The 20909-nt window shown below is 38.3% G+C and overlaps 7 protein-coding genes across 7 annotated transcripts; 2 read left to right on the top strand and 5 right to left on the bottom strand. All coding sequences in view use genetic code 12, as the record gives it.

The window, feature by feature from the left end:
* Positions 1 to 32: 32 nt before the first annotated feature.
* PEX8 (Pex8p) lies at positions 33 to 2339 on the bottom strand (the record flags this gene model as incomplete). Its single annotated transcript, XM_049326497.1, has 1 exon — positions 33 to 2339. One exon carries the CDS (start codon positions 2337 to 2339, stop codon positions 33 to 35), a length of 2307 nt encoding a protein of 768 aa, XP_049182470.1.
* Positions 2340 to 3328: 989 nt separating this feature from the next.
* On the top strand, positions 3329 to 4306 carry PGA12 (Pga12p; the record flags this gene model as incomplete). The annotated part of the gene is made up of 1 exon (XM_049326496.1): positions 3329 to 4306. The coding sequence occupies one exon, from the start codon at positions 3329 to 3331 to the stop codon at positions 4304 to 4306; it is 978 nt and encodes a 325-aa protein (XP_049182469.1).
* A 168-nt stretch (positions 4307 to 4474) lies between these two features.
* HEM13 (coproporphyrinogen oxidase) lies at positions 4475 to 5446 on the bottom strand (the record flags this gene model as incomplete). The annotated part of the gene is made up of 1 exon (XM_049326494.1): positions 4475 to 5446. One exon carries the CDS (start codon positions 5444 to 5446, stop codon positions 4475 to 4477), a length of 972 nt encoding a protein of 323 aa, XP_049182468.1.
* Positions 5447 to 5897: 451 nt separating this feature from the next.
* Positions 5898 to 13582, bottom strand: THI6 (bifunctional hydroxyethylthiazole kinase/thiamine-phosphate diphosphorylase; the record flags this gene model as incomplete). The annotated part of the gene is made up of 4 exons (XM_049326493.1): positions 5898 to 10222; positions 10423 to 10687; positions 11001 to 11919; positions 12027 to 13582. 4 exons carry the CDS (start codon positions 13580 to 13582, stop codon positions 5898 to 5900), a joined length of 7065 nt encoding a protein of 2354 aa, XP_049182467.1.
* A 634-nt stretch (positions 13583 to 14216) lies between these two features.
* On the top strand, positions 14217 to 15662 carry KGF56_000567 (alcohol O-acetyltransferase; the record flags this gene model as incomplete). The annotated part of the gene is made up of 1 exon (XM_049326492.1): positions 14217 to 15662. The coding sequence occupies one exon, from the start codon at positions 14217 to 14219 to the stop codon at positions 15660 to 15662; it is 1446 nt and encodes a 481-aa protein (XP_049182466.1).
* A 166-nt stretch (positions 15663 to 15828) lies between these two features.
* Positions 15829 to 16347, bottom strand: KGF56_000566 (RNA-binding protein; the record flags this gene model as incomplete). The annotated part of the gene is made up of 1 exon (XM_049326491.1): positions 15829 to 16347. The coding sequence occupies one exon, from the start codon at positions 16345 to 16347 to the stop codon at positions 15829 to 15831; it is 519 nt and encodes a 172-aa protein (XP_049182465.1).
* An 81-nt stretch (positions 16348 to 16428) lies between these two features.
* TFC4 (transcription factor TFIIIC subunit) lies at positions 16429 to 19506 on the bottom strand (the record flags this gene model as incomplete). The annotated part of the gene is made up of 1 exon (XM_049326490.1): positions 16429 to 19506. One exon carries the CDS (start codon positions 19504 to 19506, stop codon positions 16429 to 16431), a length of 3078 nt encoding a protein of 1025 aa, XP_049182464.1.
* Positions 19507 to 20909: the final 1403 nt, after the last annotated feature.

The following is a 20909-nucleotide window of genomic DNA, read 5'->3' as shown; positions in this document are numbered from 1 at the left end:
AAATACATATTTATTAAATAAACAAGTTTTTATTACATCTTTGCATAACTCGCCTCTGGTACCCTTTTATCGTTGTACCACCATCTAATAGCCAATTCAACACGATTTGAATCCAAACTATCGCTCAAAACTTTCCATAGCATACCAATTAGATATTCTTTCTCAAGTGGATCACTATTGATAATTAGTTTCCAAATCTTCTCAAGCCATGAAATAAACACCGAGATAGGAAAATACGGTACTAGATTAATCAACGCAAGCACTGCTGCTTCTCTTACGGTTTCGGGAATAAACCTCTGTTTAAACTCGTACTCCGCAGAACGACGATGAGGTAATAACAAATCACCTACTACTTTATCCTTTGGTTTTTTAGCTTTGTTTTCATTAATTACATCATTTTGCAATCTCTTATCTTGTTCTAATGTGTTCAAAGTAGCATTTGCTTCTATTTGAGCGATGGGTTGTGCCGAAGAAAAATTTGGATTTTCCTCAGGTTTTTTAATTGAAAGTCCTGTTTGGATAGGAACACATTGATCAACAAGAAATTGAAAAAATTCATCAGCTGAGCTGAGAAATTTAGCTCCTAGTGGATACGGTTGTGGGTTGGACAAAATCTTCTTCCCAATAGTTTCAATGGCAATACATAGTTGGGTTGCAGATATCCTTGAAGGAAACTGCTTTATAAGTATATTGACATAATCAATACAATCGGCAAGATTTACATTCTTTTCATTGTGGGCAAAATAGAAAAGTAGCACGGAATGGCTCGCTTCAATCAAGTCATCATTCATATACTGTCGGTCATCAGCCAAACTCTTGACTATATTGTAAATCTCTTTGGCGAATTTCTCATCATGCATATTTTTCAGTTGAAGAAAGTTTTCCCAAAGACCCAAAACAAATAGTACTTTCAGCTGCATGAGGTGATTATGGTTTAATACATCAGGATACATGTTGACCTCCTGGTAGTTACCAATCAATTGCATTGTTAGTTGTTTAAAATATTCCTTGGTACCTAACGCCAACTCGATGCTGAGGTAATAAACAAAATTATAACTATCAAACCCTCCCTGACCAACTGAAAGTAGGATAAAATTGAGGTAATATAAGTTGGGAATCACTTTTAATGCCACAGCGCGACCTTCCCTGTCAACAAGAGCTAAATCTCGTCGATTAAACCAAATCATACTAGATTTGTTATTTCCTGTGAGAAACCTTGTGAACAAACCCTGGAATATGGCTATCTCAGCAAACAACAAGTTTTTCATAAAATGCCAAAACAGCTGGAAAAGAGGATTGTTCTCCTTTGACGCATTAAATGAATTGAATATAGACAGCGAACAAGTTTGTGAAAGATTTTGATTAAAATTGGTTATTTTCTGTAATATTTCATCAACTAGTTCTGCCCTTGCCATATCAAACTTCAACAGACTCAAGTAAGCAGCCAAAAGAAATGCAAACCTGTTCAAATGTTTAATTACTGGTTTATTCAAGATTTGTTTCTGGGTAATTGTTTCTACTTCTGGATCGTTTGGATTCAAGTAGAAATATTTTTGGTACACAATCATAGAAATTTGCGGGTCAGCGAAAATCATATCGACAAGCGTATTAGCCATAAATCTATCGTCTATCTTTGATGTGTAAGTTTTTACATTCTCAACGTTCCTCTGATACACCAATGCCAAACTAGTGATGCTCAAATTTAAAATCGTTTGCGAATGAGTTTTGGATAAACTGTACTGTAAGCTATTAACAAACAAATTTTTCATTTTGCTGTCCCATTCCTGGAAAAACCAGTTATACTTGAACCAATTGGAATTGGTATATAACTCATCTCTTAACTGGTTTGATAAGAAAATACCGCATAATATAGGCAAAACTTTCCAGCTATTGGCAATAGGGTTGAATGCAACAAAGTGCTCGAGTTCCCTGCCAATTATACTGTAAAACTCCTTAACCTGCAAAGTAGGTTGTGAAACTTTTAATTTCTTATCAACAATCAATTTGAAAACTTCAATGATGGGGTAGAGTTCTTCAAAGGAGGGTGGTGAAACCGTTCCGTTGACACCAAAACAAACGGTATTGTTTAAAAAGCTGCTTAACACAAGCCCCAAGTTTCGTTGGCGCTTTATGTACGGCAAATAGTTGTACATATAGCCAAGTACTTTATTAATAGTTAAATCGGGTTTAGGATTGCGTAATTCATCAATAACATAGTCTAGTTCCTGCGGCGCCTCGTTAATGAAATTAAAATTACCGGAAAAAGCCTGCTCTCCTCCTCCTTTTCCTCGAAGAAGAGCCCTACCCTCAACACCCAACTTGTCATATAAGCTAGACATCTTTATCTACAAATCAAATGGGGGGAGGGGGTGGGGATGATTCGATCCATTTTTCAAAAGCTGAAAAATTCATTTTTTCTCTTGCCGCGGTGCTACCAAATGTCTACTAAATTAGTTAAATTAACCAAGAGGAGTTGAAGATGGGATGGGATGGGAGTCTAATTGAGTGATAGAAAGTAGGTTGAGTGATGGAAAGTAGGTTAAGATATGGTAGATTGAAGAGAGAAAAGTCTAGTTTAATGAAAGAATTCTATTTCTTAGGTGCTTGGAAAAAGATTTCTTACTTTAAGTTGTCAGTTTTGGCACAAATTTCAATTGCTGCAAAAAAAAATGGGTGCAAAAAATGAATCCGCTATCGACACTATCGACACTATCGACACTATCGACACTATCGACACTATCGACACTATCGAGCAGAGCGAGATAGTGGAGCACACTGACTAGTGACACTATCGACACTATCGAGCAGAGCGAGAGAGTGGAGTAGCATTGACTAGTGACACTATTGACATTATCTCGCTCTGCTCGATAGTGGAGCACCACTTTGTAGACACTATCGACATTGTCTCGCTCTACTCGATAGTAGAGCAACACTTGTAACACTATCTGCATGCTCTTTCTTGTAAATTTTCGCCAAATTGAACCTATTAAATAGATATTGCATCACAAGGCTACAAAATTAGATATTGCATCACAAGGCTACAAAGTGTTGCTCTGCCCGATAGTTTCGCTTTACGTTAGAATTGTTTCTACCCCACTCATCTTATTGTTTTCAGTCAATTGTTCTTTTTAGCAATTTTTTTTTCAAAAAAAGAACAAAGCATCATGCACTTAAAAAACCATCCACGTGTGTACACCTCGAGTGTTGGCCATGTGGGAGGATGAGTTTACCCACTATAAAATAAAAGTCCTTGAGAAAGCCATATTTGGTCAAAAGGAAAAAAATGGTTGCTTTCCACATTTCAGCAACGACGACGACGACGACGACGATGTTGTTCTCCAGCTGTCTTTTATCGCTTGTGTTTGCTCAGTCGATATTATCATTAGAAAATAACTATTTGCCAGTATTTAGCTCGTCAAAAACTTATTTTGGCCAAAGTGATCCTAAAATTCCCACTAAAGATGTTAATTTAACAAGATTTGGCTTATTACCCGAGTACACCTGGGACCAAGTGGTTCAAAGCTTGGCACCTGATGAAAAACTTTTTTTTTTGCAAAGACATGGACAGGGATGGCACAATATTGCTAGATCGTATTTGAAAATTCCATATAGTGAGTGGCAGTGTTATTGGTCGATTCGTGATGGGAAAGATGGTATTGAATGGTATGATGCTGACTTAACTCCAAAAGGTAAAGAGCAAATTGCTCATTTAGTTGATCAAATTAAAAATACCGAGGACTTTCCCTTGCCTGAGAAATTTTACGTTAGTCCACTTAGAAGAACATTGAAAACGTGGCAGCTTACATGGTTAAATTTCCCTCACAAGACAGCATTAATTAAGGAATATGCAAGAGAAATTTATGGTATTGACACCGAGAGTGAACGACACAATAGAACATATATCGAGGAGAACTTCCCAAACTTTGACTTTGAGCCGGGCTTCAGCGAGGAAGATGTAAATTGGAGTCCTTCCAAGAGGGAGGAAGGTCAGCACAGTGAATTTAGGGCTGCTACTTTGTTGCGGGACATATTCAACGATGCGCAAGACGAAAAAGTGATTAGTATTGTTCTCCACTCGGGAATCATATACAGTATTTTGGATGTTGTTCAACATAGAATCTTTAGTATTCCCACAGGGGGTATAATCCCCGTCATTGTTAAAATGGAACAACAGAATAAAACGTACCCATTAAACGATGCTTTTTCTGGTTTTGATGAGTGGTGTCCTCCAAGTCTTGAAAGTGATTTCAAGATTGAACGTACTAGAGGTGCTAACCATACAGTTGAAAAAAATATAAAAGAGTAAAAGAGACGGTGTATAGATAGAGTTGAGGTATACAATCTTTTGCGTTTTCTTTTTAGCCTTCTTTTTTTCATGATTTGTCTGATTCATAACTTATTCACGTAGATATATACAAAGAAGTTACAATAACCCTAAACCCATTGAATGGATTCTTTAATATTTGCAATAACCCTAAACCCATTCAATTGGATTCTTTAATATTTGCAATAACTTGTCTTCATCCGAACCGGGTTCTGGATGATGATCGTATGCCCAGCTAGCTGTAGCAGGCAACGACATCAATATACTCTCAACTCTCGATCCTGGAGTTTGCAATCCAAACTGAGTACCTCTGTCCAAGATCAAGTTAAACTCAACATATCTTCCTCTTCTAATCTGCTGCCAATCCTTTTGCTCTTGAGTAAATGGCATATCTTTCCTCTTTGCAATAATTGGACAATAGGATGGAATAAAAGCATCAAAACAACTTTCAACGATTTGCAAGATTTCGTCGGCTGGCTTTGCGTCGAAATCATCAAAGAATATACCGCCCACACCACGAGTTTCTCCTCTATGTTTGATCAAAAAGTACTCGTCGCACCACTTTTTGAATTCTGGATACAATGACACATCGTATTTGTCCAATGCATCCTTATGATTTTTATGGAAAAGTTTGGCATCTTCCTCGTATAAATACGATGGCGTCAAATCCGCACCACCGCCGAACCACCATGTTTGAACCTCCTTGGTATCAGGGTCGGTAGTCTCAAAATACCTATAGTTCAAATGAGTCGTTGGGGCATGGGGATTACGTGGGTGAATAACCAATGATAACCCACAAGCAAAGAAATCAATGCTTCCGTCTTTACTGCTTCCCTTCAAATTGGCATGATCTGCTCTCATCTTCTCAATTGCAAGTGGCGGTAACTTACCATGCACAACCGAGATGTTGACACCTCCTTTTTCAAATGTAGTACCATTTTGGATAACCATCGATTCTCCTCCTCCTGCATTATCTCCTCTTGACCACGAATCGGTCCGGAAAGTAGTGGTATCCAATGCCTCTATAGCTTGCGTAATCTCTTTTTGCTTCAACCGAACAAGTGCCTCCATCCGTTCCCTCATCGGTAATGTCTTGTCATGAATTCTGTCTGGCCCAACCATTTCTTACTCTAACCTATACAACAATAAACGCTAATATTTATACACTAAAAGCTAAAATTTTACACTTGTATCTACAGATATACAGATATACACTTGTATATAAATACACCTCAGTTATACTCAAGGGAATTCTGTCTTCCTTTTAACGTTTGTTTCCTCGATATCGATTTTTCAATCATGCCATTAAAAAAAATTCCGCCTCACGGAATTTTTTTGTTGTTGACAAATTACACAAAAGAAATGTGAGACCTTGTGCGAGAGATGGAGTGATTTATCCGAAATGAGTCCACTTTGATTGTTTACTTAAAGTGGTGGGAGCAATTGACTTTTCCCACTATTTCTACCTACTTACTCTTTATCATTTACTCGTTACTCAAACATGTCTAGTTTCTTTCTGCCTTTTATGCTTTTTCTGCCTTTTGTTTCTCCTTTTAAACGAGTTCATTTTTATCTACAATTCATCATGATAATCAAATTCTTCGCTACCATCGTTCCCATCGTTCCCATCGTTCAAATGAAAAATTTGGCTTTTGTCTTCTTCTTCTTCTTCTTCCAATTGGTTTACCCTTGTCAATGTAACCAATGAGTCTATTTCCTCTTCATATCTAGTCCATTCCGGTACGAGTCTTTTTCCAGCTTGGTGTATATTTTCGTTTGTTAACAAACTACTCAAATCAATTTCTTTCGCATTTGCAAAATCTTCATCGCAACACCATTTTTCACTCCACTGCCATTCTTGTGGCAAGGTTTTAATGGGAATTTGCCGCTGTAGACTGTTGATCAAGTCTAGATCAACACGAACCAATGTGTTGGCGTCGCTTGATAATTTTTGGTAATGTCTGCGTAAACTATCTCCAAAACGAAATTTTCTAAACTTGTCTAGGTCCACTATGAATAAGTCGCTAAAGTGGTATATAAATTCGTTTGCTAGCATATCTGCCCAGTATCCCTGTCTCCAAAACTTGAATTTATCCATATTCAACCTAGAATCACCTCGGGTGGCAAATGCATATGGTGCTTCCTCTAGATCCATATTGACCAACTCAATCAAGTCAGAACGACATATTTGTTCGCAACTCATAAATATCACTCTCTCAAGGTCTTGCGGGAAAAGCACATCGAGGAATAAGATTTTGTAGCCTGCCAACTCCCTTTCTCTTTTATTTTCTTGCTTCCTTAAAAATTCGGGCCACTTGTACGTAATCAACTCTATGGCCACATTGTACTTCTCCTCAAGTAACGGCACCAATTGTTGAAAAGTTGGCGACACGTAATTGTTTAAGATCCAAAATTTAACCAGGCTACTTGTATGTTTTCGCACAGAAGCAATCATTATACTCAAAGATTTCTCCGATTGCCATTCTCCATTGGCAATTGAAAAAATGTTGATTTGAGAATGCAGTGGTTTCTTCTCCTTTGATTCATTGGATTGGTGAATAATCCTTGGGTACAATGTTGCTCCCACCAAGCTGAATACCGGAACATCCACACCTTCAAGTGGTTTCAAATTAGAATCAAACTTGTTGCAAGATGCTGATAACAATGCATGGTCAGAGCCACATTTGAGAGTGTTTACACCTGGGGTAGCTTTTAATTGGAAATAGTTCAATGCAGACATAACTAAAGTGTCCGTTTTCTTACCAGAATCTTGCAGTAACTCAAACGTTAAATTATTTGGTGCCTTTCCCGTATATATGTCTCGTGCATAGCCTTGGATAATCAAATTGGATAACCTGTACTTTATGGACAATTTCTTATCCTTGACAGTAAAATTATTCAAGTCAACAGACGGTGCAATTGATTTCGGAACAACCACCCATTTGCTTGGGACATCCAAATTAAGTGAATAACTCTCTAACAACGGCAACAGATTGAAAGTTCCAGAAGCAGCGTAGTTTTGAAGCCATCTTCCTTTACGGTCAAACATTGGCAACGAGTTGGGATAGACACCTCTATAGAATCTATTTGGCATTTTGTTCCCACTAAAATCCAGTATTGGTTGCAATAGTATTCTAATGTTCAAAAAGGAAAAGGAGCTAAAAAAGTCGAGCATATTAACAACCTTTTGAGCATATTCTTCCAATGGATCAATAATGACTAGCACATCTATTGGCTTGGTTTCATCGCTTGCAACAACATCAATCAGGTTGGACATATCCAAAGAATCAAAGTCAAATCTATTAACATCAACAACAAATAATTTTTCATCAGTGTGGAATGATTTTGTGACTATACTTGACACCAAATCAAACCAATCCATATTGTCTATTCCAGTAGCTACTGAGTTATATTCGTCCAACTTGAAAGAAAACGTGTCTGGGTATGATTGTACAACATCATCTATAATTTTCAACCGTTCCTTAGTTTCAAAATCAACAAGGTTTGTCAAGTCTTCAACGGAAAAAGCCGCAGGCTCCAAACGCAAGTATCGAGAGTTTAACAACATGTAAGAATGTTGAGTAGGAAGTTGTGCCTTCTCCAAGACCTTTCTCGTCTCCAAATTTGGACCTGTTGACAACTTGACGCTCTTGACTGAATCTATTAACTTTTCAATATCAAAGTTGGTCAAAGACGACGTTAATTTGTGTTCTGTACCATGAGGTTTTGTAAAAAACTTGGTATTGCCTAAATTTACAACACGTATTTGAATTGGGGTTTTCTTCATAAACTCTAGTAATATACAAAGTTGCTTGATCGATTCTTGATTGCCAAAGTCCGATATAAGCCAAAACGTCACCAGCACTCCGCTAGGTTTATCAATTTTTTTGAAACTAAAAGACACTTTGAAAAGATCCTTGTTTACAAGCTTGTACAAAACATCTTTTGGGGTTTGCGGATGTATGCGCAAATCCCTCTCAGTTTTTGCATTAAGGTAAAGCAAATCCTTAAGTTTCCCTTCAACGGGTCCTTGTCTGAGGTAACTTTTCAAAAGGGAAACATCTTGGGCGATTTGTTTACTCATTAGGATTTGCCAATTGGACTGACTCATGTCATGTATAACACCATTAATGATAACAGATGGCAACGTAATTGAGAATTTTCTAGCAATTGCTTGAATATCAATTTCAAAATCATCGGTTATCTCAACTTTATTCAATACCCTCTCAATCTCCAGCGAGTTCTTTGCCTCCATATAGCTGTATAGGAAAGCCATTGCCTCAATTGGCGTCAGCACTTCTAGTATACGATAGAGTCTCTTAGCAAGTTCTTTATCCAAAGGGTCATCTGCCACGATGGGGATCAACCCGAGTTGCTGGGGTATGCCTGTATCCAAAATAAGCTTGGATAAGGTGAAAAACGCCTTCAATTGTTGTTTGTTGCTAAAATTTATTGCAAAGATAAGATCGTGTATGTTTTCCCTTAATGGGGGCAACTGGTTCAGCTTTAGTCTAAGGGATTCCGCACCAAGGTACACTTCGTTTCTGTCACTCAGATAAGTGTCATAGTTTCGGTCATTTTCAATGTCGTTGAACAATACAACACCCCCCTTGTGAGCAATTGTTCTGTTGAACACGTTTTCATACACTTTAAACCTATTTTCATTATTGCCCATTAGGGTATTACCGCTTTCAAATTGAGTTTGCTTTACGGCTGAAAGCAATGCAAATTTAGTGATCAATAGTTTGGCCTGCACTGTACTAAATCCCAAACTCACCAAATCAGTAATGATTTTCAATTCGTTTTGAATCTTCTCTTCAAGTTTGAAAATATCCAACTCCAAGGGATGAATTGGAGACCCGTTAACATACACACCGTACGAATCCTTCAGTAATCCTGTTTCTTCATTACTTGCAATTTTTGTTTTTGCTTTTTCGAAATGATAATCTTTAGGATGGTTTTGTAGGTAATACATATATTTCGGCAAATCGTTCAAAATGGTCTTTAAAATGTCAAACCGTGGAAGCTTATACTTGTTTGAAAAAAGAAAGGAAATGAGCTTTGTTCCCACATTGTTTAAATTTTCATCAGCTTTGATCAACTCATTAGAATTGTTTATCTTTTGAAAATCGCGCTGCAAGGTTAGATCACTTGAAAATGGCCTTTCAATCTGATTCTTCCCACTATTCAAAGTAAGGTGGGCGGCGTACCCGCTCAATGAGTCTGCAGTTTTCGACAGAGAAGGTATATAACGCCAAACAAAACGGAGCTTATTGGAATTTGCCTCTTGATACAAGACTTTCAAAATATTTCTCGTAGATTCCGCCATTGGATCGCCGTAGAATTCCAACAAGGGCGAGTCAACATTGTTTCCAATGACTCTGTCAAACAATTGAATATCTGCAGTTGTTGATTTATCAGTACGTAACGCAAATAAATCATTTGCCGAGCAATATATTTTATCGTTACACAAGACCCACGACGTTAAAGCTCCATTCTTGGTTTCCACTGGCTCCCCAAACAGATCATGAGCACACACTGTTTGCAATTTATCCTTGAAAATGGGACACAATTTTCTCTCATAATAACTAAAATGGGCGACTATTCTCGGAGCAAACTTTTTATGAGCCAAATTGAAATTGATAATGTCAATCGAGCTTTGATCAAGCTTCAACTTTTCAACAACTGTCTTGTACACTTTTTCATCAGCAGCAAAAATGTCCAATTCCTCTTCCTCTTCATCCTCTCCCAACCCAAAAATCAATTCAATCGCTGGTATGTAAAGGGTCTCATTGAAACCAGCTAAACTTTCAATGAAATTTGTTATAAAGTCCAACTTTGGCCAAGTTGCATCAACTGCCACCACTACTTCTCCTCCATTTTCAATTGCACTCGAAACTTTAATTAGACTCGCTAGTATGAGCAGCAGTAGTATAACCGAACGAGTGAATACCCACCATGCTAACATGGTCCGAACCTCTCCCTTCTCTCTTTCTCTATATATATGTAAAGAAAGATTGCAAAATTATCAACCAGAGATGAAAAAAAAAGAATCAATTAGCCGCCCATCCCATTCAACTGGTCTAGAGGGGAAGTACCGTATGGAGCAACTGCTATAGGGGAAGTACCGTATGGAGCAACTGCTATAGGGGAAGTACCGTATACAGCAACTGCTATAGGGGAAGTACCGTATACAGCAACTGCTATAGGGGAAGTACCGTATGGAGCAACTGCTATAGGGGAAGTACCGTATACAGCAACTGCTATAGGGGAAGTACCGTATACAGCAACTGCTATAGGGGAAGTGCCGTATACAGCAACTACTGTAGAGGAAGTAAGATGGTATTGTACAGAGCAACTACTCTATTGAGGTAGTAAGGTGGTATTGTATACAGCAACTGCTCTATAGAGGTAGTAAGGTGGTACCATATAGTGTCGGTGGCAGCTAGTGTGCTCCACTATCTCGCTCTGCTCGATAGTGTCGATAGTGTCGATAGTGTCGGTGGCAGCTAGTGTGCTCCACTATCTCGCTCTGCTCGATAGTGTCGATAGTGTCAGTAGCGGCTAGTGTGCTCCACTATCTCGCTCTGCTCGATAGTGTTGATAGTGTCAGTAGCAGCTAGTGTGCTCCACTATCTCGCTCTGCTCGATAGTGTCGATAGTGTCAGTCAATTACAATTATTTCTTCTGTGAGCGGTAGATTTTCATCGTTATTGTTATCATCGTTTTCCTCCGTTAAATCGATAATCTCTATTTTGGCGTCGGATTCACCGCTATTGAGCCAACCATTAGTTTCATCCTCATCATTATTTCCCCCATTGTCATCCTCATCGTCTAGTTCTACAATCTCTAGTTCCTGATCTGTAGGTATTTCTTCTTTTGCATCAAGATGAGAACTACATTGTTTCGAGTCTAATAACCGTCGTTGAGCCGCGTCTAGTATTGCTTGCCTCAAATTTTCAGGCCTCTTTACCTTAGAATCCAGTGCTAACTGTAGTGTCTCTGTTTTGAACTTTGGTTTGTTCATTGTAGCAAGGCGTCGCGCACGTACATCGACAAGACCAGTACCTAGTAAATTTCCTCGGCCAAGAACGTTTTCCTCACATCGATAGCCAGACCGCATAACGTTACCTACTTGTAGTTCATAGTATTTTTTCTCTAATTCGGCCAAATAGTCATAAAACAACTTGTTATGGGGACCATGAACATTGTGAGTCAATTCATGAAGCAAAGTCCCTATAATGTCACACATTGGTAAAAACAGTTTGTCATTATGATGGTACCTTAGTCGCAACATAATTTTCTGTCCCTTGTTGATATTGAGTCCTAATAAGTTTGGACTTTTTGGAAACATCTCGCATAGTAAACCAACCTTGAAGCCGTACTCGTGAATAACAGGTGCTAATGCTTTGACTGCATCGTGTAGCAAAGAGTTTGCATACTCTCGATCGGGATAACGCGTTAAAGAACCAATCTTGCCCACATTCGCAACGGGCGAAGGCCGATTCACTTTTTTGACGGGAAACTTACCTTGTCCTTCTCGAACCATTCCCTTGGATCGTATCGTATCGTATCGTATCGCGACAGCAGTGGCGCTAGTGGGTGGTGCTAAGAAGAGTAAAAGGATACCGATGGTTTATATCTAATCTAAATGAAAAATTTCTGCTACCAACTGATTATGGTTTAATGAGTAAGTCTATACAATTCATCGATGAACTGAGTCATGAATGAGCTTGGAGCTTGACATTTTGATGCGGCAATTCTACCCGCATCGTTGTATAACTTTACAGCAGCTGCAACACAAGCAAAGTAGTCGCAATGGGAGGTTTTTGTTGTGGTTGTGCCATCAGCCTTTGCCGCCAAAAACGCAGCTATAACGCTTGCCAAGGAGCATCCTGTGCCAGTGACCAAACTCATCAATTTACTTCCACCTTCTACTTTGATGAACCTGTTTTCCGTAGAGTAGATATAGTTTGTTGGGCCTGTTATCACCACAATGACGCTAAAATCATCGATGATGTCTTTTGCGATTTTAGTTAGTATCTCTTCCAGTACGTTGGCTGTTGAGTCAACACCTCTCATCGAGTTCTTGTCTGAGCCGGTTGCATTAAGAGACAAACAAGTGGATGTTAATTTCCAAATTGCCATAATTTCACCAATGTTCCCCTTAATCACTCTAACCCTACCTACATTTAATATCCTTCTACAGCAATCGAGACGATTCTTGGAAGCACCGCATGCAACAGGATCAAATACTATTGGTTTGTCGTACTGATTGTATACCTTCATCGCCTTGAGAAAAACCTCCATCAACTGTTCACTTGGTGTGCCGAGATTCAACACTAATCCCATATTCGAAATCTTGCTTGCAAATTCTTCAAACTCCTCCGCTAGTTCAGACATAATGGGAGATGCTCCTATTGCTAATGTGACATTTGCACTGAAGTTTTTAACAACATTGTTTGTAATATGATGTACTAGAGGATGAGAATCTAACAACTTTTTCAACTTTGCCTCATGTTTGTCATTGGACAAACATTCCTCGTTGTTGAAGCTAGAAATATCACCATCATCATACCCCTGTTGGCTGTTTTCAAGTAGTTTCATTGTAGCAGCAGCAGCATCTTCACTAGCCATGATACACGAAACCACTGCAACACCATCGATTGCTTTTTTCGTCACTCGGCACAGATAAGTGACAAAATTGATATTTGTCTCATTGATGCCTCCAATCGCAACACTAGCAATATTGCGAGGATGTTTTCCCATCACCTTGAGCATTTCCCTTATACCTATTGGCCCAATACCGCCAGGATTTTTAACATCCTTCTTAGTGGTTGTAGCAAACACAGTGCCCAACCCAACATAATCAGCAACGTCGTCATCCATCACCTCTTGTACCTCCTTTGGTGTAGAGCAAGTCACACCAAGAATTTTATCATCACCAATCATTTGCCGTACTAACTTGGCTGGCATATCATCCTGGCCAACGTGAACTCCCTCAGCATCCACAGCAATGGCTACGTCAACCCTATCGTTAATAATCAAAGGAATCTTATATAACTTTGTAAGCTCGTGTACTTTCTTAGCTTGCTCGATAAATTCCCGAGTCGATAGTGTCTTTTCCCGCAATTGAACAATAGTTACTCCATTTTCAATCGCCTCTTTAACTTGTCCCAAAAAAGTCTTTGACTTAGGGACCATGGTAGAGTCCGTTACCAAGTATAGCTTGTACAATTCAGGGCCAAACTCTCTCATACTGTTACTTTACTACTAGTTGTTACAAGATCATCTCAGTTTCTTTGGGGGTATTTTTTTATTTTTATTTTTCCGCTAACAACTTTTGTGATACTATAATTCGGAGAAATTTTTCAACGTATGCGCTTAGATGGCCAACTGATTGCAAAAAGAATAAAACCATATTTTTCTAATAAATTAAAGAACAAATAGGGCTACAGAGGTGATGATATTCTTCCCAGAGGCAAGGGCAAACTGTATTAGCACGGTATTTTAGAAGATAAAACTGTTTACTCGGATTTTGATTTTGATTTTGATTTGATTTTTTTTGTTTTGGAGAATATTTCAAATCTTTCTTCATGTTATGGCATATTTCGGGAAAATGGTACCAATAAAAGTTTTAGCTTTCACTTTTTCTATTCCACATTTGACAGATTAGGAGACATTTACACCTGTTCAACAAGTCCTTTGGCCAGTACAAAGTTAGTGCCGTGGCAAATTGTACTATGATATCTTTGCGGATACCCATTGCCGCAAAATTTTTCAAGTGAGTCATATAAATTGAAGGGGGCTACCGCAAATTTATAAATGGTGCAGAGGACCAGACTAAAATCACCACGAACCTTTCTTTTCCTCCCTCTGTTAGACAATTTTGATGGTGGAAGATAGACATAAGCGAGCACCTGGATTTAATGAGAGGTTCTATATTTGTCGTGGTACCGAAGGGTTCTATAATAACTTCAACATCACTGTCAAGTATGACAAACATGTGACTGCGGCTGCTCTTTCAATTGCATTGAAATCCTTGATACGCAAAAACAGCTGGTTTACCCATAATTTTTTCAAGAAAGATGGCACAGATAGTGCAATTCACAATGGGCACAATTGGACGCTTCAAATTGTCAACCAGATTCGGTTCGATGACGTTGTGAGCTTTGAAAAAATTGCTCACTTTAATGAAAAAGTGCTTGTTAAATTGAACGAGCAAAGAGTTGAAATGAATATTGATAAACCGTTATGGAGGATAATTGTGTTTGAAGAAGAGGAGAATAACAACGAGCAATTAATTTGTATCTATGTTGATCATTCTCAATTTGATGGTCTTTCTGCCGTACAATTCCAAAAAGATTTGTCCCGAGAACTTGCATTAATCGATGATGATGATGATGATGACGAGAAAGAAGAAAATGAAACAAAAGTGAAGGAAATTCTTTTCGACTACTCAAGGGATTTACAATATCTACCTAATAAAGTGATGCCGCCCGCTGAATACGCGACGGACTTGTACATCCCTCCGTTAACAACAGTGGTGAACTACCACTTGGGTAGATATGTGCCCTTTTATGAAAATATATATAATTGGCTATATGAACCAAAGCGTGGTGAATACCCCTTGTTTGTCAATAAATCACCCATTAGAAAGGACATGGCAAGCAAATACAATATTCTCAAAATCAACCCTGATACTACAGTGCGAATCACTGAATTTTGTCGTTTGCACGGTGTCTCAGTTACAGCATATCTTGATATAATGGTTATAAAGGCATTACAAAACTCTGTGTTCAAGGCAATGCACGGGACCTCTCAACTCAGTACCACCTCCTACGTGGCAATAAACGGCCGCAGGTATTATGCTAGAGACATTCAAGATTTTAGATTTGGTTCAATGGTGTGTGGAGCCGAAGTATATCTCCCCCCAATTGAAAACGACATTTTATTCATGCAAGAATTTACCAAGCAACTAACAACAAGCATCAAATCCAAAAATGCATTCAAAGCCATAGGAATGCTACAATACAAAAACGCGTGGAAGCTTCTAAATGACAAAATTGGTAAAATTGGAGGAGGTAGACAAACATTTACAATTTCAAACTTGGGCAAAATGACAGATTCCAATAACATTTATAAGTTCAAGGAGATGTATTTTGGTGCCAGCGTTGGTGTAATGTATAACCTTGTGGTGAACATAACAACATTGCCAAATAATGAGCTAACCATAGTATTTGGGTACTTGCCCGAATTCGAGCTGCTTTATCTAGACAACAAAAATGCAATTGAAGTGTTTACCAGCTTGTTTAAGCAGTATGTTAATAATGTATAGAAATAGCACCACCGCACACAAAAACACTCTTCTTGCTCCACTATCGAGCAGAGCGAGATAGTGAAGCAACTCTTAGTAGCTTGTCACGACACTATCAAGCAGATAGTGTCGGTCAATGTGCTCCACTATCTCGCTCTGCTCGATAGTGAAGCAACACTCAATTCCCCTATTCTTCCTCTTCATCTTCACTCAATTCGCCCACTTCTTGCAAAAAATCATTCATCTCTTTCGCTCTAGCTTGACCCAACTTATTCATCAATTCACGAGAACTACGTATACTAAATTCTTCACATTTCTTTATAGTACCACTAATATGCAAACACCTCATAATCACGTCAGGTTCATTCGCATTTAGTCGTGTTATCAAACTCATGGCAGCAACTATCGTTGAAACTTGATCTCGATCGCAACGTATTATCCCCGTAGAGGTTGTGTTTGAAAAATACCGCACCGACATAAGCATCCCAGCAGATCCCGAGCCTATGTCCCCAAAATGGACATATAAGGATTTGCGTATACCTTGAAGAATAGTCTTTTGCGTTATTTCAGGCGATGACGACTGATGTAGCGTTAAGAGGGAACGCTGCTGTGAAGAGGTAAAATCGTACAGTTCTTGCTCATTCGACGATATCGAAGGCGGATATAGTATATCAAACAATATATATCGATGCTTGACTCTAACCATTATAGAGAAAGTGACAAGATATTACTCTCTTCATCGCGATGAGATGATGTTTTTGTTTTTCTCATTTTTTTTATTTACAAATTAAATAACCAAATATTTTTCAGCCAATTCGCTAGCATAGTGAGTATTTCCATTGAGATTATAGATCAATGATAAGTTATAGGCCGCTTCTCTTGACAAGTTGTAGTCATCATCCAACTCGTTTTCATCCAGTATTGAGAGTACTTTGTTATAGTGTCTAATTGCAAGACTCGATAACCCCAATGTATGGAATAGGCGTCCAAAATTATACTGAATTTCTTGAATTTCATACAAGGTACCATTGTTAGATCGATGTTGTTGATATTCCAAAAAGTAACTAATACCCTGTAATAATTGTATATGTCTATTGGCACTGAGTCTTTGCATCGACCGATGGAGGTGGGATAACGCCAACATTAAACAAATCATTGGATCTCGGTTATAGTGTTCATATGCCCGGTTCATATAAAAAATAGACGACGAATAACTCCGATTGCCACCTAGCAAGTTTCCATATATATAGACTAGGTCAGCATGACATTCGCCCAAAGTGACATTACTTAGATTAGCAGTTACATTGGACATACCGGTTATGTGGACTTTGCTGTAACTCGAATCGTATGCTTTCAATTGTCGAAGAAAGTATTTCTGTTGATTATAATTGGCAAACGTTTCCCAAAACCGATATCCCGAAACAAATGAACATATGAAAAATTTGCAAATAAATGGTGAAAATTGGTTAGCATTCAACAATAGCCTCACGTACGTTTGTATGGTAGTTGATGGCTGATTTTGAGAAATACCCAAGATAATCTTTAGTACTTGCAATATAGCTTCCTTTTTTTTATCTTGAGCAAAAACACTGACACTTAGAGCAACATTCAAAATCTCGTCTGCGTATTCGGCATTCTCGTTGTATTTCCATAATACAAATGCAAATTGGGCAAATATCTCAAACCATTGTTGATAAGTCAAGCCTCTGTATTCTGATTTTGAGATCAATGTTTGTCGCACATAGTTTTCACCTTGACTAATACCCTCTAATAGATTATATGCTCGGGCTAATTTTTCATTCAAATCCATATCTTTCCTCCTTGTGTATTTAACTATTCCTTTGAATTTCTTCATTCTGTCTCTAGGGAAAAAGCTCTTGACGTTAGTAAACATTTCGATCAATGGAGTAGCTAATTGAATCCAGGCCGAAATTGCAATTTTATCTCCCGCATTAACCGATTCCTGTAGCCTCTCCATGCGTCCGTATTTCTCCAAAACTTTTCTCTTTGCGTTCAACTCCATTTCCTCTTTTTCGTGTTCAGTCAACCTTGCCCTTTTGGGACCTTTTAGTATTCGATTTTTTATCAATGACAAGTTTTCAGTGTTTTCTTGTACAAATGATGGTCTTTTCCATTCTAAAGAAGAGGGTGGAGAAGAAGAAGACTTCATACTCAGCTTTTTAACTTCATTAATCAACCTTTCCGCTTTGGCGTCATCTCCCAAATGATATAATGTTTCCGCAAATGCCAATTTGTAGTCTGCATTTTCTGGATCAATGCGTAGCAAATCTTCGTAAGCATCCTTAGCAAGCATGAAATCTCCCACTTCAAAGTAACATTTCCCCAATAATTGCACAAACTCAAAACTAGTAGAAACCTCTTCATCTCCTTGAGCTTGTGTTAGGTATGTCAATGCTTCCTCGTAAAGTCCAGCTTCTTCCAATAACTTACCTGTTTCGAAATGTAAATCTGCAATTCCATCGGGATCATCCTCAAGCAAAAACTCAAAATTCAACAAAGCTTCTTCCTTATCTCCCAATCCTAATCGCAATGCACCTAATTTAAATCTAATATCGATGGGAAGCTTATACGGTTTTTTTTCAAATTCTTCAATATGTGCCTTATCGACATTTTTTGAAAGATTGCGGAATCTTCTCTTTGGGTCAAACTCTGAATCGTCCAGTTCATCCCACCAAGTCTCATCACTTCTTCCTTGAATCCATCTTGCAGCGAGTTTTAAAACATTAAGACCGAACCGGTATGACCGATATTGGAGATGAAGTTCGAGCAAAATATTCAATTCTGTCCACTCGAATCTTGGATAAACTTCTCCCGAGGACGACGACGATGAGGAGGAGGAGGAGCCGGCGGCGGCGGCGGCGGAGGAGGAGGAGGAGGAGGAGGAGGAGGACGGCTTGGGATTGATGTTCCAGTCTAGCACCTTCATATACAAGTTTATTGCATCGTTCAACCTCCTTTGTTCCGAGTAAATACCCGCTATGTTTTTCAATATATTAGAATCAGTTGGATACAATGCACGAATTTTTTGAAACCCATCTAGGGCCTTACCGAATTGGCGTTTTTCTTTGTATAGTATAGCTCGCTGTAGTATGTTTTCGGCACTTTTGTTGATATCCGAAGTTATGGATTTGTTGTAACAGTATATTGCTTGATCAATGTGTCCCAAATCAGCTGATAGCTCAGCTACTTGACTCCAAAATTCCGTATCCCAAGGATGAATACTTGCAGCCAACATCCACGAGTTACAACAATCGTTTAGGTTCCCCAAACTTTTGTGTATTTCACCAATTGCCTTATAGGCACTGAAATTTTTTGCATCTTTTTTGATAACTTTTGTATATAGTTGTAGAGCCACTTGTAAATCATTTCTCACAAATGCTTCATTAGCTTCAGATAAATGCATTCGCACCTCGGGGTCCAATTCTCTGTTTTCCGATCTTGTCATCTTTTGCTTATACGAGAATTTGCCGCTTTTGGGCAACAACTCTCTCTTATTCCTAACTCTGAAATTGCTTGCTCCTTTCAAAGCATCTTTAAAATTGTAATCTTCATTGTAGTCGTCCTCTTCCTCTTCCAGTTCGTCTTCAAATAAAAAGTCCTCATCGTCGTCTGAGGTGTTATATATGAGCCCATCTTCATCCCTTTTACTTTCGTCATTGTTGGTGCCGTCGTTATCGTCATCGCTGTCATCATCATCATCATCATCATCATCAAAGCTATTATTATCTAATTCATTAAGCACTCTCTCTAATTTATTCTCATCCAGATCGTCCGAGGAGTCTGCTTTTTGCACCGAATTGGTTTCAAAGTAGTTTGCACTCGGTAGAACATTGTTAAACGACATAACACAGCAGCCTTGTAACGTAATTAAGGGGAAACACAGGTATGGCTCGGGGCTGGGGAATGTGAAAAGAAGCCTCGATGGGCAAGTGTTTTTGTAATTGGTAGCGTATATTATAGTCACGTGATTGTTCCCTGATACTATTGACCAAAGTGAGATAGCCAGCTCAATAGTAGAGCAGTACTGAATATCTTGTTACGACACTGTTGAGCAAAGCGAGATAGTCCTCTCAATAGTGTTGCTCCTTCCATGACATTAGTATCAATCCAAACTCGTATTTGCATTATACTACATCCCAAACCTAACACATTTCCATTCTATTAATCTCTTTGAACAAAAGACCATTTCGAGATCTTGGAGAATATACAATAAAAAGACTAGACGAGTGAAACGAATCTAGTCTCTACTCTAGTCTCTACTTTACTCTCTACTCTACTTTACTCTCTACTCTAATTTACTCTCTACTTTACTCTACTCCACTCTACTCTCTCCTCTCGACTAGACTCGTTTCACTAGTCTAGTCTCTCTCAGTTTTGAATAAAAGTTACATATAATTTTGTACAAAAGTTAAAGGAAACTAAAAAGTATTTCAAAAATACCTTACCCACAAGTATTATTTGAGAAGTTCAGTATAGAGCCGATACATACCCATGGACCCATATAAGGCTTTCAAAGCTTATTTTTTTGTTACTACTACTACTTATTTACTACTTATTTATTACTGCTTATTTATTACTGCTTATTTATTACTGCTTATTTATTACTGCTTATTTATTTACTGTTAAGTCGAAAGAGAGAGACTAGTCTCTCTCTTTACCACTGAATTTTTACTGCTAAACTTTTACTGCTAAATTTTACTGCTAAATACTTACAGCTGAATATCTACTGATGAATATTTATCTCGCTCTGCTCGATAGCGTCACTAGAGTCTTTTACTAATGTCACTAATCAATACTGCTCGATACTGTCACACTTAGTATTTACTACTTATTCATTTACTACTTATTCATTTACTACTTATTCATTTACTACTTACTTAATCTCTAATTTCTTTCTATATATTCTTCCTCTAATTTCCTCTCTAATTTCCTCTCTCTACTATCGCTCTATATTCTCTCTATTCTCTTTATATGTTCTCGCTTTATATTTACTCTTTATATTTACTGCTCTGCTCGATAGTGGGAGCACACTAGCTGCCACCAACCCTACCGAGCAGAGCGAGAAAGCAAACTGACTAGCTACATAGGCCCCGGGGGCTCTACGTACTGCTCCACTAGCTCGCTTAGTAACTTGTTACGATATTCTCGCTTTATATTCTTTCTCTACTCTCTCTTTAACACTATCGAGCAACACTATCGAGCAACACTATCGAGCAGAGCGAGATAGTGTTGTAACAAGCTACAAAG

This window comes from Candida oxycetoniae, assembly GCF_023343755.2.
Source record: "Candida oxycetoniae strain CBS 10844 chromosome Unknown scaffold7, whole genome shotgun sequence".
Taxonomy (NCBI): domain Eukaryota; kingdom Fungi; phylum Ascomycota; class Pichiomycetes; order Serinales; family Debaryomycetaceae; genus Lodderomyces; species Lodderomyces oxycetoniae.
This window is presented reverse-complemented; position numbering and strand designations above follow the sequence as displayed.